The 19,448-nt window shown below is 40.8% G+C and overlaps 1 protein-coding gene across 1 annotated transcript in view; it reads right to left on the minus strand.

Annotated features, from left to right (window-relative positions):
- Positions 1-17,551, minus strand: part of VWA2 (von Willebrand factor A domain containing 2) — a 45,575-nt gene extending 28,024 nt beyond the window's left edge. The window contains exons 1-4 of the mRNA XM_036736907.1: positions 17,500-17,551; positions 14,318-14,392; positions 9,042-9,175; positions 5,868-5,977 (exon numbers count right to left, since the gene is read on the minus strand). Of these exons, the coding sequence (XP_036592802.1) occupies positions 5,868-5,977; positions 9,042-9,175; positions 14,318-14,392; positions 17,500-17,551 (371 nt within the window). The remainder of the gene's footprint in view (positions 1-5,867; positions 5,978-9,041; positions 9,176-14,317; positions 14,393-17,499) is intronic.
- Between the last annotated feature and the right edge of the window lie 1,897 nt (positions 17,552-19,448).

Here is a 19,448-nt window from a genome sequence, read left to right on the forward strand (position 1 = left end):
TGACTATAGCTGACACCAAAATTAATCTCAACCATTATGGTCTCTGTGATGGCAACTGTTCTCAACAAGTCTTATGTAGCTGGAAAGACAAAGGTCTGGATTCTTGAATGGCAATCTGTTCTCTAATTTATAAATTGTACTTTAGCTTTCTTTTCACTTAAACCCCAAAAGAACCACAGCCCTAAGAGCTAAAAACTTGCTAATGTCATCTTTGGTGATGTAGGGTGCTAAACATACGTCCTGGCTATGACCGAACTTCCCAGTGACCTTGATCAAAGTAGTTAATCCCAATCCATTGTTTGAGGACCTAGTCAAGGCTTGCTTACTCTACTGAAAGAATTCATCTTCATGACTGTACATGTATACCCTATATCAGATTGCATACTGTCTTGGGGAGGGAAAGGGAGGGGGAGAAAATTTATAACTCAAGATATTATAGAAGCAAATGCTGAAAACTAAAAACAAACAAATAAATAATTTTAAAAATTAATAAATGATTAAAACAAAGAATTCATCTCCTTGTTTGCTTGCCCATGACTTCCCATCCCACAGTCTCAGTCACTGGAGCTAAAAATAAAAAGTACTCGCTATCCATCTCTTTGTTCATTTTCCACTGCAATTGGGCTTTTTAAGAAATTCTTTTTTGTTTGAACACCTGCCAAAGGATGTCTTTTATCTGATCTCCCCTGTGGATTCTAGCCTCCTTCTCCATATCCGCTCACTTGTGGCTAGGGCACAATTTCAGGGATGTGAGAGTCAAGTAAGCAGACTTCCCAATCCTTCTGATCCAAATGGAAGAGCCAGCCTTTCCTGCCTGTGCTCCATTATCCAGCACATCTCCCTACACCACCATCTACTTCCCCATTCAAAGGTGATGTGAAGCCATATGGATGCTGCTGGTTGAACAGGGCCAAACCTGGCAGGGCAGAGTGACCAAAGAGATTTGGATACAGAGGAACCTCAAAGGCAGCTCCGCAAGTTTACAGATGAAGACTTCACCTTGTACCAGAGTAATGCCATCATGAGATACCTGGGCCATAACCTCAGGCTGCACAGGGAGGACACTTGAGAAGCCACCGTGGCAAATGATGGGATAGATGGAGGACTGTCCCCTCCTCTGGTAGAATTATGAAGAGGGAAGGAGCAATACAGCAAGTCATTCCCCCGCCAGCTGAAGGCTTTTAGGATCCTATGGCCCAGGACCAGAGCAAAGCCTTCATCATGGGGAACCAAATCTCTTTTATTAATTACAACTGGCTGGACTTCCTGCTGACTCACCAAACCCTGGAGCCCAGCTGCCTGGATGCCTGCCCCTGATTCTCTGCCTGTGGAGCCCAGCTCTCTTTCTGGCTAAAGTTCAAGGCCTTCCTGGCCTTGGCCCAGAACGCTGATCTCCCCCATCAATGACAACGGTAAACAAGGAGGGGCTCGTTCCTGCCTCCTCATAGACAATAAAGGCTTTAAGACATGTATGAAGTAGTACAGGGCAGCGGGGTCAAACTCAAATAGAAACAGAGGTCACTAAACCATACCTAAGGATCTCTGCAGCTGCATATTAAGTTAGAAAACCACATATATACACATATTATGTCTATATAGATATCATGCAATACATTAAAATTAGACAGGAGCTATATTTTCATCTGGTTCGGGCAAGCACTCAGGAGTGCCGTGGGCCATGCGCAGCCTACGGGCCATACATCTGACACCTCGGACATAGGGGATTGAGTGTTAGACTTCAAATCAGGAAAACCTGGATTTGAATCCGGCCTCAGACAATTACTGTGTGACCTTCAGCAAGTCATTTAATCACTCTCAGACTCAATTCCTTCATCTGAAAAATGGATATAACAATAACGTCACTTAACTCAAAGGTTGTTACGAGGATCAAATAAGACCCCAACCCTTAGAATGTGATAGAAAAGTCGGCTTTTGTGATTTGGCTTATTAAACCGGTTGTACAGTCATTTCTGGTGATTATGCAACACCAGTCCAGTCCTTTTGCTACGTGGCTGACCTTTGCATAGCAGAACAGTAATAATAACGGACACGTACATATTGCTTTAAAGTTGCCAAGGAGCTCAACGTGCGTGATCTGGTTTGAGCCTCATAACAACACTAGGAACATCACTGCTTCCATTTTACAGATTCAGGCTGTAGAGGCCAGAGGAGATTCAATTACTTTCTCACAGTAACAGCAAATGGCAGAGGGAAGGTCTGAACCCACTCCAAGTTCATCACTCTGTCATGTCGTGCCGTCATTAGGTTGTTCCCCACCAACCAAAGTGAACCAAGAAATTTTGGCAAGTATTGTCTAGTACGGGCTCTGCTTAGTTGGTGATGGGGTGTCTGACTTAAGAACATGGTGTCATTCAGCCTGGAGGCACCGAGGGAGAGGGGTGGCGGGGATAGGGATGAGGGGGTACAGAGACAGGACCAGAGTTGAAGTATTTATTTTCTTTTTAAGGGAACAAATTGATTTAAAATTAAAGACACACTTTGATTATTGTTTTTATAGAATCTGACTGTAATGCACCCTTACATCTTTTTTTTTTAAACCAACATCAAGATAACCCCTTAGGATGGGGATTATTAAACTGGAGGTCTGTGAAAGTTAAAAAACGTGTATTTTGATAACTATTTTGATACATTTGGTTTCCTTTCTAACCCTATATATTTTATTTAATGCCTTAAATATTTTACTCTGAGAAGGACTCTACTAGATTGACAAAGGGTCTGTGACACCCAAAAAGTTAAGATGTCACCCTTTCAAAGGCTAATCCTCTAGGTCTCAGAAGAGAAGATTCCTCTTCTAAGCACCTGAATATAGGCGCTTGCCAATCCTCAGAGAGGGTGTGGCACGGTGGCTGACAGAGTGGCAGACTGGGCACTGAGAAAAGCTTGGTACGAATCCCACCTCCAACATTCACTAGCCATGTAGAGATGGCCAAGTCCTTTCTGAGGCTAATCCATACGGAAAACTACTTGTAATCCCTCAACTTAAATAAGGCTCTTTGCAAACTTAGAACAACACAAATATTGGTTATTATTAGTTTCATTGTAACTATGGAAGATGAAAACTTACATATCTTTTTATTAATTTGGATCGAAATGCTGGCCTCATTAGCTTCTGGAGACTATTCTCTGCAGAGTACAACTGCTCACGAGGCCCTCCCTGGCCTTAGAGATCACTGAGATCACCATTTAAAAGCCCACTTTACATCAAACGGACTCACAGTGCCAGGGTTATCTCTGGACCCTGAGATTTCTTTTTCTCTAGAAGAAAGATAAACTAATATTTTCTGCCCCACCCCGAATTATTAGATCTAGTCCAACATTTAAATCTTTCATCTCTAAGAGGGATAAATAACCAGTGGAGAGGTCATCATTTTGTCAACATTTTTTTGTACTGATTCATAACATTTCATCATGATGCTAAACACCAGACTTCTGGCACAACCTCATTTTCAGCGTCCCTTAGGACCCCTAACAGTGGTCAAAAATAAGTCACTATTGCCTTCAATGACCTTTACAGACTCTACGAAATGAGATGGTGAGCACATAGTCTGTTCTGGCCCCACCCCTTACCTCCAATAGGACATAGAGACCACAGACTTGTTTAAACATCTTTTAAACATCTCTGCTTTTTACACCACTAGAGCCACCACTAGACGCTCTGAATTAACACAATCTTAACATTTTTATTTTTTAAAATATTTTTAAAAGCACTCTGCCACCTTCAGTTGAAAGGTAGTGTGGGCAGCTAAGGGGCCCAGTAGATAGAGTGCCAGCCTTGAAATCAGGAGGTTGTTGTTCAGTCATGTCTGATTCTTTGGGTCTCCATTTGGGGTTTTCTTGGCAAATATACTGGAGTGGTTTGCCATTTCCTTCTCCAGATCATTTTACAGATGAGGCACTGAAACAAACAAGGTTAAGCGACGTGGCCAAGGGTCAAACAGCTAGTGTCTAAGACTTGATTTGAATTCAGGAAAATGAGTCTTTTTGACTCCAGGCCTGACGCTCTATCCACTGTGCCACCTAACTGCCCAGAAGTCAGGAGGACCTGAGTTCAAATCTGGCCTCAGACGCTTACTAGCTATGGAACCCTATGCAAGTCACTTAGTCCTATTTGCTTCAGTTCTTCATCTGTAAAATGAGCTGGAGAAGGAAATGGCAAACCACTCCAGTATCTTTGCCAAGAAAACCCCAAATGGGGTCACAGAGAGTTGGACACTACTGAAACAACTCCACAACATGAGATAGTGCTGAACTGTCAGCTATATTGGCTGCCTCCAAAATTTCTGAGTTGGGAAATGCTTAAAGAAATAAATAAAAATACAACACTGATAATGTTATTTGTAGTTTTCTAAGTGAGTATGTGGCTGGGCAGGGATTGATTTCTATTTGAGTTTGCCACTAATGGCGATATAGTGGAAGGAGAGCTGGCTTCAGAGTCTAAAAGACCTGATTTCAAGATCCGCCTTTGATGATTTAACCTTCCATCAGGCAACTCTCTCAGACTATAAATCACAAAGTAGCTGTTAATCTGCATTGCAAAGGGAGTATCCTTTTCAGGAGTTCTCTCAATCAATGAAATCACATGGATACTCCAAAAATAAAAACTTCAGTTATTCCAAAAAAGGGCTATTAAGAGGTTAATCTCAATTCTTTTCAACTGGGATCGCCTAGCCGCGGAAGGAGCCCCAGTATGGGAATTAGGAGAGCTGGTTTCTTGTCTCAGCTCTGCTATCGAATGCCTGTATGACTCTGGAGAAGTCACTCGACCTTTTTCGGACCTCAATATCTTCATATATAAAATGAGGCTACACTAGATTATTTCTAAAGCACCTCCCCACTCTAAAAATCTTTGATCTTTGGTGAGGCTCAAGATAAAACTTCCCAGTTCTCTAGATTGTAGCTTAATCTAGTAAGGGTTATGGTGAGACAAGGGAAGAGACTCTGCCCAATCACATATGATGGCTTCTTAAGGTCCTCTATTGTACACTGAGGTTTATTCCGACTCTAAATTTCAGTGACTCTGTGATATAAGAATAGCAAGAGAGACTTCATCAAATGCTTTACTAAAATCTGTGCTAATTATATTGGTGATGTTCCCTCGACTGTGAATGAAGAAAATAAGGTTAATGTGCCATGACCTGCTCCTAGCTCTTTGATCACCGCTGTCTTTTTTAGACATTCCCTGATCATCCTTCTCATTCTGAAATTCTTCTAGGAATTAGTGAAGCTCAGTGGCCTATAGTATACAGACTCCATTCTCTTCCCTTTTTTTTTTCTTTCTTAAAGTTGGGACATTTGTCCTTTTCTAATCCAAGGGAGATGAGACGGGGAAGAAGAGGGAGAAGCAGCTGCCAGGTGCCAGACACTGTGCTGAGCATCTGTTTAAACAAATATTGCCTCATTTCATCCTCACAACAGGTTGTAAGTGCTGTTATCATCCCCATTTTACAGCTGAGGAAACTGAGGTAAACAGAAGTTAAGTGACTTGTCCAGAGTAACATAACTAATAAGTGTCTGAGGTCATATTTGAACTCAGGTTTCCCTGACTCTAGATCCAGAGTTCTGTGCACTATGGCACCATTTAGCTGCACATGATATATGTGTGTGTGTATATATATATATATATATGTATATATATATGTGTGTGTGTGTGTATATGTATGTATCTGTGTATACATACATGTGTGTATATGTAGGTAATGGCAGCTTCTAACAACCCTTAGTCCCCAAAGCTACAACTTGGTAAAGCATATGCCAGGATGGGGTGAAGGAAGGGACAGAAGCCTCTAAGAGGAGCCATCCTAGAAGATGTCAACATCAAAAACCTAGAATGATCAAATCATACTTACTTGAAAACTGTTCTCTTGATTTTTTCTTTTACTTCCTCTTGGGTGAAAAATGAATCCAAGGGGAATTCCAGCTGAGGAACTGAGCTAAATTGTAATACACCCACTCTGACCTGCAAGGAAAACACTAAACCTGAGTTGATGAAATGGTAACCCAACCCAGCAACCACCAAATTTATCCCAAAAGTTTTTTGTTTTTGTTTTTTAACACATGCCCCAAAAGGAGGCACAACACTGAGGACAAAATGAACAGAAAAAGTTGTGTCTGCAGTGGGTTTTCACCAAGGGGCTTTTCCCCTGACCCCTTTTTTCTATGTATCTTTTTCTAAGATATTCCTTCATGCCATTTGGTAGGGTGTGGAGATGGAGAAGCTACAATAGCATGTCTTCACTTGATAATTACCCACTTATTACAGTCTCCTTTAATAGTCAGCCACGCTGAATTCCATGACACCTCTGGAGCTAGGGTAACATGAACAGTTCCCAAGTCAGTAAGCTGCAGGCTGAGAACCAGTTAAGAGTCCAGAATGAAACAAATGCATGGCAGGATCAAGATACTAATTTGAAAAATGTGAAAGTGTCTGTAGCACAGAGACTCCCAAGCAGACGTTGGAATCTTTAGGAAGAAGGAAGGCATTACGTGCTAAAGCACACGGAACCAGTGCGTACTGAGTTGTAGGAGAGCAATTGTGAGTAAAACCATTTACTAGGTCCTGGAAACAGAAAAAAAACGTTTTACATAAGGTGGGCCATAAACATCTATGTATCCCCTCTATGACTCAAGCCCTCCATCCAATCCTTTGTTATCCAGAATCTCAGAAGAAACAATGTTCCCAGACAACATTCTAGTTGCCTTTCCCTTCAGCAGGCCTCAACTGAGACGAAGATCTGAAATGGGAAACATTGTTCACAAATAAACAGACATTTTCTATTTCCCATTTACTTCATCTGCTCCAATATCTAATACAGGGAATTTTGAGATGGCTAATCAAAATATTTCACTCAGCTAGTCACATTGCACTACTCTGGATCAGCTCAGCACATCTGCTTTCCTTTCTAGATGAAGTGAGCTCAGGGAAGTAAACATCAGGTATTTTGAGTAATAAGATGATTAAGCCACTGGAAGAGAGGGGAACAGGGGGAGTGAGGGAGAAGGAAGGAGAGGGAAGGAGAGAGGGAGAAGAAGGAAGAGGGAGAGAGAGAGAAAGACAGGGAGACAGACAGACAGACTGCCCCTGGAAGATAGAGCATTAGATTAAGAGTCAAGGCCCAGGAAGAAGCTGCTCTGGATCATGTTAGGGCAAGAGACAAGATCCTTTGAGACAAACAGCAATTCTTGTTTACAGAGTTAAGCAGGAAGAGGGAGGCTTCCGAATAAGTGGAGGACAGCTTAAGCCAGCAGTTCAAAAGTTAAGGCATTTAACATAATTGGTGGTTTAGAAGAAAAGCAGTTATCTTCCCCTGCCTCAGTTCACTATGTTTGAAGGAGTAAAGTGAGCATAGCTTTTTAGACCATGGTGTAATTCCCATATTATATACAGGAAGTGAACTCGTCTGCTTTTAAAAGCCAAGAGGAAGACTTTAAATACCTTAAATCCACCCCCTAACAAGATGGCAACACTAAAGTGTTTTAATTTTTGTTTATTTAAAAGTTTCTTCCCGAAAAGCAAAGTAAGTTACAAATCATCAGCTCATCCGTGGAGGCAACAATGGGAAGACAGAGATCTGTAAAATGTGTGAGTGACAAAGCTAAATCCTGAACTACAAAATAGTACTGGGGAAAAGGGATGGAAAGAATAAACCTATTAGGTGGTCCTTAAAGCTCAATGTGTTTCCCTTCGATTGGACATTTACAACTGCATAGCATCTCAGAGAAAAAAAGACCTTTTAAAAAAAAAGTCATCTTATCCTAACCCATGCAAGGATCTCTTTCACAACATACCTGACAAGTGATTTTTCAGCCTTTATTTGAATGCTTCCAGTAACCAGAAGCACTTTCCTTCTCATTGTAGGACAGCTCTATTTGTTAGAAAGATGTTTATATTAAGCCCAATTCTGCCTCCCAGGGGTCAAGTTCTGGCCCATGGAACAACATGTCTTCTTTTATATGGTCACTCTTTATATAACTGAAGATGGGTATTCTGTCCATCCCCAAATCTTTTCCTCTCCTCAATCCTTCCTCAGATAACACAGTTTCAAGTTCCCACACCATTCTGATCACCCTTCACTGGACACTTCCTAGTTTGACATCCTCTCTCTTAAAATGTGGAGTTTAGAAGGGAGATACTCCAAATGTCATCTGGCACCATCTATCTCAAATACTGGAATTTTGGGGCTGATGACATAGGGAATAAAAGTTGAAAAAATTTCCCCCATGTTTGCCTGACTGGCTGGCTCTAAATGGAGTCTGTCAGATGAGAAAGGCTTTGAGGATGCCTGAGGACAGCTGTTTACAGCAGCATCGAATGTACAAGTTCTCACCCTGGCACTACTCCAGTCCACATCATGGGTGAACCATGTTGTAAGGAAGTGTCATTGCCTCACTCCAAAATGAGGAGACACAAACTGGAATCTTCCCCACAGCCATGGAGCTAGGAAACTTTAAATGTTTAATTTTAAAAAAATAGCTTAGCATGGTGATATGGACAAAACCTCAATCTATATCCAACGTACCTGTTCCCTTCCAGGGCTGGTCATAGGACATCTCAGCCAGTGTTGCTTAGCATACAGGTACTGCTATATTGGTAAAGGCATTAAATTCTATGCTAGGTCAAACTCTCCAGCACAAAATTATCATTCTTCCATAATGACACCCACCACAGCAGGAAAAGGTTTGCCCTAATTAAAAGCCTGTTGGTCTCTCTGAGATTAACCTAGGAATGTCAGCTTAGAATCCTGCTTTCTTGCTAACACTATGTGTGTTACTCTGATCTCTAATTCAAGAAAATTATGGCTTTCCCAATGAAACTGCCAATTTTTAGAAAGGATATGCAAGGAAATCACATATTGCTCACAAAGAAGAGGTACTACCCGGGTAGAAAGATGCTAATTTCACCAGGTTTGGTAAGAGGAGAGCGTCTATAAATTGGAAAGGGCTAGTCTCATTCTTGGTATCATTCATGTAAGCTTTTTAGGTTTGATGGGCGTTTTATGAAGATCAACAAGGTTGGTACTCACTCTATCTGGATTGATGGCCAAGGCATCACACAACTTTATGGCAAAGTACTTAGACCTTTCAAAGCTTCCTTTCCCAACACTGTAAGAGCCATCCAAGGCAAACATGACATCCAGGGCAGCAGAACACTGCATCACTAGGGAAAGATAAGAACCTAGGTATCAATTCAGATCCATTATAGACCAAAACAGCATATGCGATTCCTCCAGAAAACACCACCAATCGATATTGTGAGCATCATCTTGCAATACTCACCCTGGCAAGAAGTCTTAGGACCTGGGTTGACACTTTGAAACCATTTGGGGAACCATACTTTATACTATGCTGACAGAACAGAAGGTCTGTAAATATCCATAGAATGTCAGTACGGTACCTGAACAGAAGGAACCCTAGACTTAAGGAGTCAGAAGACCTGGTTTTGGGTGCTGGCTTTACCTTGTTGCCTGGGCAAGTCAGTTAAACCTTTTAGATGTTTCTTTGTCTCTTACCTAGGGATGATAATTGTATTCCATACTTCATAGGATTATTAGGAGAAAAACACTTTGTAAACTGTTAGATGCTATGTTAATGAGAGTTGTTATTATTCCCAAGGATATGGAAATGAAGGTTATCCAGCAGAGGAGAGTGACTCCTCTCGTTCAAAGACAGCCCCAAAAGACTCATGGTGGAAAAAACTATGCACATCCAGAGAAAGAATTATGGAGTCTGAGTACAGATTAAAGCAAACTATTTGCACTCTCGCTCTCTCTCGCTTTTTGTTTGGTTTCTTCTTTCTCATGGTTCATTCCATTGGTTATAATTCTTCTTTACAACTGGACTATTATGTAAATAAGTTCAATGTGAAGGTAAATATAGAACCTACACTGGATTACATACTGTCTTGGGGGAGATGGCAGAGGAGAGGAAGGGAGAGAAATTTTGGAACACAAAAACTTATGGAACTGAATGTTGTAAACTAAAAATAAAAATTAAAAAAAAGGAAGAGAGTAGCCTGGCTATCAAAATAAATAAGTTGTAACACGGCTGAGGATCATGAGCAAAGAGTAACATCCATAAGTCTTGGTCAGTGTGATAACTTAGCAACATAAGGGGACAAATAGGGACATGGATTTGGTTGTTGTAGAACAGGGTAAATAAAGTATATATGTGTGTGTGTGCGTGTGTGTGTAAATAGTATATATATGTATATAAAGTAATGTATGTATATATGTAAAGTATATATGAGTATAGGGATTAGACCTATGATTTCACTGGTGTGGGGACTCTCTGATAAAGAACTTCTAAAAGTACAGCTTTGTACCTTCTCTGCAATTTAAAGCTTGAGAAATTTTCTAGAGCATCGAGAGATTAAGTGAACTATCCAGAGTCACAAAACCTCTATGTGCCAGAAGCAGGATTTGAACCCAGGTCTTCTTGGCTTTGAGGCTAGTTCTCTGCCACACTAAGAAATTGAATGCTTTAAAGATCAGGACATTTTCTTGACCCTTCCTCTTCAGGGAGAAGGACCCACCTGTGGTAATTCAGACCAAGGAGACAGAAATAGAAACCCTTCCTCTCTGTCTCACAGATCCCATTTTAGGTGTATTGGCTGATGCCTTAACGTCATTCCCCATTTCTCCTGCCCCATCCCTTCCATGCTCTCAATCTATGGTGCCTCCAGTTAAGCTAGAGATGTCCATCAAATGGACCACAAAAAAGGTCATCGTCTTCAGCATCAAATAGCTGTTCTAACTCTTCTGAAGAAGCTCCCTTTAAATACCAGACAAACTGGATTAAGGAGGCTGTGGAAACACAGCTGATTTCCCTCTATCATATGATCCTGAGCATTGCTCTCTCTTGATTACATGTATTTCTTTCATTCTAAATATAATGCCATTGGGCAAATACTTAGCTCTCTAATATTTTGCATTGCCCCTAGGTCTGTGCTAGTTAATTCCTTAGTTAGTTAGTTAATTCCTTGACAGGGATCACATTTCACCTACTTTTCCAAGGTAGGAAAGATGATTTTATTTCCCCTTGTCCAAAAGACAGTGTTAGTGCATACAGATGTTCAACCAGTTCAGATATTGGATTATGATGGCCCACCTGAGTTCCAAACCTAACTACCTCAGGGCTCTGGCATCACCTGGATTTGGATGGACTTGTCTAGGGAATAGGGAATTTGTCTTTGGAAACAGGCTTAAGGGCAACAGTAAATTGGCAGAAAAAAAATCATGGGTCATCCACGTTGTGAAGTTAGTTGTAAAGTTAAGAACACACATTTACTACCAAAACCACATCTCAGAATAAAATAAAATAAAATTTAATTTAAAAAACTTAGTCACGAAATTATAAAATAAAAACCTTTTGTTCAGTAAATAGAAAAATACTGGAATTTTAGTTGTTTTATTTTAAAAGTGCTGATAGTTTTTATTTCAATTATAATCCTCTAGAGCTGGAGGAACCTCAGAGACCACCTAATACAAGACCCTTGCTCTACAGAGGAATAAAAAAGGCTTAGGGAGGTTGATAAGTTGACCAGGGTCACACTAGTAGTAAGCAGCAGAAACAGACTTTGAACCCAGCCAAAGCCAGCATTTTTGCCATGGTACCACAACTGGACTTGTATCTACTTTTCCACCACTGTGTATTTTAGGGAAATAACTTTCTTTGGGCAACATGTAAAAATCTCTTTTAGAGAAACAAGACGGCAAAGAACAAGCAACAGATACGTCTTCAAAGACAGTCATGTTAATGATAACTAGGATTTTAAATGGCTGGTGCCGTAGTCTCCGGTTAGAACTGTATCTTGTCACTGTTAATAGCCTGGCCAAAACTGCCCATACCATACGCATTCCTCTGAAAAGAGGACACCCCAGCTTGGTATTCTAATTGATATCATACTTCAATATTTCAATGGATCTAGGATCTCATCAACATGAATAAAAATGGATTTCTAAAAAAATGGTTTAAGGTCTTCTTCAGGCTTGTTCCACACTTGGGCAGGCAGACCCAACGATGTGCATACTGGCCACAAAATACACCACTAAACACAACTTCAGGCTCTTTTCAGTGACCCAGCTAATGGCTTTTTATGCTTCTTCACCCAGGCAACTTAAAGAAGTCTAGGGAGATAGTACAAGCAGAAGGAATGGTGACAACCTTTCCAGACCTTCCCTTTCTAGGGATTCCTAGGGGAAAAAAAAGAATCCCTACTTATAGGGTTCAATTCAATTCCACAAGCATTTATCATAAGATTTAGGGCGGCAAGAATGAGCCATAGATCATCAAAGCCCTACTGAGGGAACCATGAACCTAAGAGGTAGAAGAACTTGTCCAAGGTTGCACAGGTAGGAAGCAAAAAAGCCATCATTTGAACCCAGGTGTTCTACCTCCAAATTCAGGGCTCCTTCCACGCTACCATGCTTACTAGTATGTCTGTATGATTCAGAACAACTTTAGCTTATTGAGACATGAGGGATATAAGCATATAGTAAATATTTAACCACCAGCTTGGGGCGGGCATACTGTAGGGCACACTTTTAAACTGAATCTGTATTATTGAAATGTTCTCCATCACTCTAAGTCTAGGTAATAAAAAATAAGGATAAACCAAGTCCTGATTTATAATGTTTGCCAGTTTCTAAGTTGTGAATGCTCACACTGAATATTTAACAATCAGCTTGTTGGCTGGAGCTGGCTCCAGTACACCCCTGGTTACAGGACAGCATACATTTATGTGCAATTTGGGGAGATGGGTAAAGGTGAGGATACGATTATAGAAAGGAGTTTAAACATCATTTCACTTACCAAGAGCCTTTCAAATTAAAACTGCCTTCTGTTAAAATTTCAGAAACTAAAAATCAGTTCTTAGAAGCATCAAGCATTGTCATCATCACTTAAAATTTCAAAATTTATTTTACCACTTACACCTACAAGCATGGTTTACAGAATGACAGGATCATAGAGAGGGAACCTCAGTAATCATCTGGTCCATCACCTACATTTGAGAAAGCTAAAACCCAGAGAAGTTAAATGATTTGTATAGTCACACAAGATAACAAAGTGTCAGATAGAGGATTTATTATTTTTTGTTGGGGGAGGCAATCAGGGTAAGTGACTTGCCCAGGGTCACACAACTACTAAGTGTCTGAGGCTGACTTTAAAGCCATATCCTCCTGACTCTCAATCCAGTACTCTGGCCACCTCATTAGGCTGCCTCTCAGAAGCTGGGAAGGAAAGAAAGTCAGAGCTGAGTCAGCAGGATTCCTCGTGATCCTGAGAAGTCATTTCAGATCTAATAACATGACATCATCTCTAGTCCATCCTGGCCATCCTCAGTGGTGATTCCAACTGAAATGATAAATAGTTCCTATGAACCGAAGTAAGTGCCCCGGAAGAGGTGGAGCGGGGTGACCGATATTCTCACATTCTATTGCTACATCTCCACCCATCACTACCAGGGCAGTCAGCTTGAACAGCATCAGTTGTAGTAAGTGAGGCTAGGACCAGGGTAGGTACTGGTTTAAAATCAGTGATTATCATTTCACATGCTGACCTGGGGCTTCCAGGAAAAATGGACAGAGTCAAGTGTAATAAGTTGTTCTCAAACTCCGACGTGCAAAACCCAACTTGAGATGGCCCTCAGTTGCTCCTATTTTTAAAATGCAACTAAAAGTTGAATGCAACATGGTCCAGTATGAAGAGCACAGGATTTGGAGTCTGGAGACCTGGGTTCTAATCCTGGCTCGGTGACCAACTAGTTATGTTTCTTTAGATAAAAACCTTTAATTTTTTGGACCTCAGGTTTCTCCGTTGTAAAAAGGGAGGTTAAGGATTGGAACAGATGATTTCTAAGGTACCTTCCAACTTTACTTATGATTCTACTTTTTGGTAAGTTATTCATTAGCTAAGGGTGCATCTACTTCTCTTTAGCCATCCCCTTTACTCATCTGGCCATTTTACCTGGTGTTCTCCACTCTATGTACTTAAAACTGTCTCCTCACTTCTAGATTACTCTAACCCTGGAGAATGTGCAAGAAATTCTACTATAAAACTACCATGCAGCATTGATGGAGCTAGCTGAATGTCCTGTACACTTGCCTCGACCATGGGATCTATCCCATACTGTGAACTCTCAGAAGCATGGTGGGTCACCAAATGTTTTTGATGAAGATGATGATGATGATGATGACAATAACTTATCAGGAGTAGGGATGTCACCTCAGTATGCAAAAAGTCCCTGGGAAATAAAAATGGGTGCTTAGAAGTCTCTTTTCTGTTTAAAATCAAAACTTACATTGACTGGCAGCTGAAATCTTCACAACAGTCTCCTGGCTTGCATAGAGTTTCTGGAAAGTGAAAGATGGTAGCACTATGGGAACAAATAAATAGAAAACAATTATACCAGCATGCTTTTAAAGGCAAGGGAACATTTCTGTTCAATATAAATTTGCCAAATATCAAGGGAGAGACAGTAAATAGAAAGCTCTGGGAATTTTTGTGTGATTTATCTCTTGCCCAGTTATTCGCACAAAATTGGTAATAAGAAAAGAGGCAATATGGATAGAGGGCAAGTCTTGGAATCAGAAAGATCTTGGTTCTGGTGCTGGCTCTGATACGATACCAAGAACAAGTCACATAACCCCTCGGTACCTTCAGATAATGTCCTAGCACTACAAGGTAAGTAGATTTGCTGAACTACATCAGTGGAAGGTATCTCCACACCAAGAGCTTCCCAACTTGAATGACATCATGAGTTTGGACCAAAAAATACAACTATAATGTAAAAACGATTTATATATAAAGTATATAAATGCATATAAAAAGTACAGATAATCTGTAATATGTAAAGTATAGCTAATATAAAGTAATAATAATAATGTTTTAACGTTTATAAAGCACTCTACATACGTTATCTCACGATCCTCATAACTCACCCTGTGAAGTAAGTGGTATTGTCATTATCCGTATTTTACAGTAAAGAAACTGAGATTCAGACAGATTAGGTGACTTGCCCAGGGTCACAGAGCTAATTAGAGGCTGAGGCAGGATGTGAACTCAGGTATTCCTGACTCAAAGTCCAACACTATAGCCACTGCACCAAGGCAAAGTCCCAGTAACATCCTCCCTGTGTCCCAACACCCTAGACCTGCACTATTGCATAAGTAATTAAAAATACAATTTTCATTCATTTTGCTTTTAGAATTTCACATCAGCTGGGAATAATTAATAATTTGTCAGCTTCTGCAGGCAGTGAGAAACTTCTAGAAAAAGCCTGTCCCCCAGTGCATGATCACATCATATCTTTCTGCCAAAAAGTATGTCAACTTTGGCTGGCTGAGGCCAGGGGGAATTTGTCAAGGTAACTAAAGACTTTCAGGAAAATACTAGAGAACAATAAGAAAGGAGAAACCCAGATGAAGAAAGTGAATTTCTCATTGGGTAGTATGTTACAAGTAATTTCCCCTCTTTGAATATTTTTTATCTAAAGCAAAATGGCACAAGAACTATCTTATCCATGTTAAATGTGAAAGCTAATGCCTTTGTAAAATGTAATGGTATATGCATGTAAAGTCACATATAATGCAAGTGCCTTTATAAAAAGGATGAATAAGTCTAAATTTTAATGGAGGTTCTAGGAGGAACCATACAAACAGAGGAATGGACCACAGGAGCAGAATGAACTTCCAGGGTGAGAAGGTTGCTTAATACATGTTTGTTGAATGAAGAAATCAAATAATTTCTTCTAGACTGGTGAAGGGAAGCAGCTAAGGCACTCCCCAAGACACTGCAACACCCAGAAAAAGACTATTCCTTTCAAAAAGTTTTAATTGCTTCTTTAGGGCCTGTGGCTGAAGCAAAGACAAATCATGTCTCTGAGGAACAGGTCTCTGATGAGAACTGAAAAGGGTGCTTGGCTGTAACAGATCACAAACCTGTCATCACCTAAAGGTAATTCTCTATTTATGAGCATCTACATGGTACCCTGAAATGTAGTATGTTGCCAGTGTGGAGGTTTAGGCTCTACACCACCTACCCCTAGCTAGCCTGATCAAATGAAAGCAGATTCCCTGGGAAGCAGGCAAATGATGAATGTATTCCCTGCTGAAAATGAATGGTAAACTTTATCAGACTCTTCCAAAGTCGGTCCACTGAACTGGATGCATCAGGAAGAAGTAAATATTGGGGGTCACATCTGCTACAAAAGCAAATCATAAAGCACTAGACGTGGGAGTCAAAAGGCCCAAAAGAGTTGTATCATTGGCTTTTCCTTTAACTGGCTTTGTGACCAGGAACAAGTCTCCTAACCCTCGGGGTGACTCAATTTCCTCAGCTGTAAAATGGGGAGATTGGATTAAAGAGATATCTTCCTGCTCTGACTTTCTTTGTTTCTGGAGAATCATTAGCTCGGAAGCTTTGGCTGAACTTAAGAAACAACAGAGGGTTTTGCTCTCCCCACCCCCACCCCCAAAAAGGAAAAAAGTAGAAAGAATTATTTTTCAAACTGAAAGAGACTTTGGAAATCGCACCTCCTTCAAGAAATCTTTTCTGGTCCCCCTTAACCCTAATGCCTTCCCTCTGAGATTATCTCCAATTTATCTCATATGGATCTAATTTGTACATACTTGTTTGCAAGATGTCTCCTCCATCATGCTGTAAACTCCTTGAGGGTAGGGTCTGATTTTGCCTTTGTCTCCCCAGCACTTAAGAGTACTGATTGGTACATAGCACCTAATAAATGCTTCTTGACTTGGCTTAGAGATCATCTGGTCTAATCATTGCATTGCCAGTGAAAACATGGCTGACCAGAGAAGTCAGATACCGGGCCAAAGTCACACAGCTTGCAGAGCCCAAGACTCAGTTCCAGGTCTCTTGAGCTCCCACTCAGTACTCTTTCCACTACACGACATAGTCTCCTCTAAGCTTTTCATAAAATCTGGTTGTCCATTAGGTTATTAGGCAAACTTAGCTAGGGGAGATGGGTGTGGGTCAACAATCAGTCTTGAGCAATCAGCCCCATTCCACAAGCACCTCTGCTTTCCATGAGGCACGGTAGGCCTCAGGGAAGAGCCTGATGGTTTTGGTGGCTGTCACCCCGCTTAGATTCTGTCTAATCTACTTGCACACAGTAAATGAGAACTCACTCTGTGAGAGGACTTAAAAGCAACTGCTAAACTTGGCTTCTTCAGCTATGCTCAGTAGGATTTATTCCAATTTCTTTGCCTTCTATGGATTTCTCATAGCTTTTCTTGTTTTATTTTTGTTTTTGCTTTTGGAGGCAATCAGAGTTAAGTGATTTGCCCAGGGTCACACAGCTAGTGAGTGTCTAAGGCCAGAGCTGAACTCAGGTCCTTCTGACTTCAGGGCTGGTGCTCTTAAAGTTTTTCTGTCACTTAGTAGGTGTTATCTGGCTTAGAATTTGGTGATTTAAAAAAAAAAACAATAAAGAAAGCTGAGACAAAGACTATATGAACGTACCTTGGCCAAACAGAAAAATACAGACGGCTTCCAGGAACAGTATCAGGCTCATGGTGATCAAACTGAATGGTGGGGGGGAAAAACAACCACTATTAAATAATTGATCAAATTCCAGTAAATACCCCTGCAAAGATAGGGCTTTGCCTTTTCTAAGCAAACACACTTCACAAGTAGGCCATATTCAATCAATAGACATCTATTAAGTTCCATGTGACAAGCACCATACTAGGTAATGAAATGCAAAAACAAGAGTGACATCCTCCCTGCCCTTGAAGAGCTACAGCTATGTACAAACAAGATGTAGACAAAATAAATCAGAGATAATTTTAGAGAGAAGGCACTAGAATGAAAGGGGATATTGGAAAGGCAAGTAGCATTAAATTGGAAAGACCGCCCAAAATTGGATGGGTGCATTTTGCACAGCGCATGAAACATCAGACACACATAAAAAACTCTGCGCTCCCAACGACTGTCTATAAAGCCAAGGCACCAAGACTACTTACCTTGTGCTTTGACTCATTCAAAATCTTCTCTTCCTCCTCTGCTCACTCTCACATCTCTAATGGATCCAAAATACAGTCAATACGTCTTGATTCAAAGTTCAAAGATTCTCCACTTGAGTTGTCCTAAATGCTGGCTTTTGTATTATTCCACATGCTCTGTCATCTCTGCATGTGTGCACACACACAAAACTATTCCGACCACAATACTCAGGGATGAAGTGGATTCAGTAAGTTTAGGGACTAGGCAACAGCTGGAGCTGGAAAGCCACATAACTCTTAATCCTGGCAAATATGCTCCAAACTTCAAATGTTCCCCATCAAACTTGCCTGCTTTCAATTGCTTAAAAGGCTCTAACACTCAAAACAACCCAAAGCTCAAGTCTATAAAGCTATTAAAATAAAGGCCATTTTCAGACATAAGTTTCTTTTGTCTAGTGCCTCCAATCAGAACAAATGACTCCAGGGGAGGGAGAAAGGAGGTTTCCAGAAGTTGTGAGTCGCATGAAATTCGAGTTGCCTTTCAAAGGGGACAAACAATGATAGACAGAGCTTTCATGAGACTTCAGCAAAGCATCTTTCCCCTTATTTGTCACCACCCCCAACCTTAGGGGGCAAGATGATAAAAGGAATGAAAGGGGGGAAAGAGAAAAGACAAGGCATTAAAAGAAAGAATAGGCCATTGTCAGATCATACAGGTTAATAGAGCTTTCAGCAGTTAGAGCTCAACATCCAAGCTTCAACCACATACTCCAATAAAGCACATGAGAATCATTTCTTAATCTTCTACAACAAGGAAGTATAAAGAGAGACATGTCTGCCCAGCGGTATAATAGAAAGACCACAGAATTAAGAGTCAGAAGATCTAGAGAGTCCTAGTCAGGCCCTGTCGCTAGACAGTTGTATATCTTGGAATAAAGAATGAGCATCTACCATATGCCAGGCTCTGTGCTAAGCACTGGGGATATGAAGAAAGGCAAAAACAGCTCTTGCCTTCAAGGAGCTCACAATCTAAAGGGGGAGACAACATACAAACCGCTAAGTAAAAGCAAAGTGTGCACAGGATAGAATGGAGGTAATCTCAGAAGGAAGGCACTTAGCATCAAGGGGAACAAGGAAAGGCTTCTTGCAAAAGACAGGAGAAGGGTTAGGGAAGGGAACTAAGACAAGGAAGCATTCCAGGCATGGAGGATGGTCAGCGAAAATGCCCAGAGTCAAGAAATGGTGTGTCTTTTGTAAGGAAAAAAAAAGAGTGAGAAGGCCAGTTCATCAAGGGAGTGGAAAGGGTCAAATTATGAAGGCCTTTAAAAATCAAACCTAAGATTTTCTATTTTATCCTGGAAGTAATCAAAAGACACTAGCGTTTGTTGAATGGGGAGGGGTGAGGGTGACATGATCAGATGAGCACTTTCAGAAAGATCACTTTGGTAGCTAAGAAGAGGATGGACT

Source organism: Trichosurus vulpecula, chromosome 8 (genome assembly GCF_011100635.1).
Source record: "Trichosurus vulpecula isolate mTriVul1 chromosome 8, mTriVul1.pri, whole genome shotgun sequence".
NCBI lineage: Eukaryota > Metazoa > Chordata > Mammalia > Diprotodontia > Phalangeridae > Trichosurus > Trichosurus vulpecula.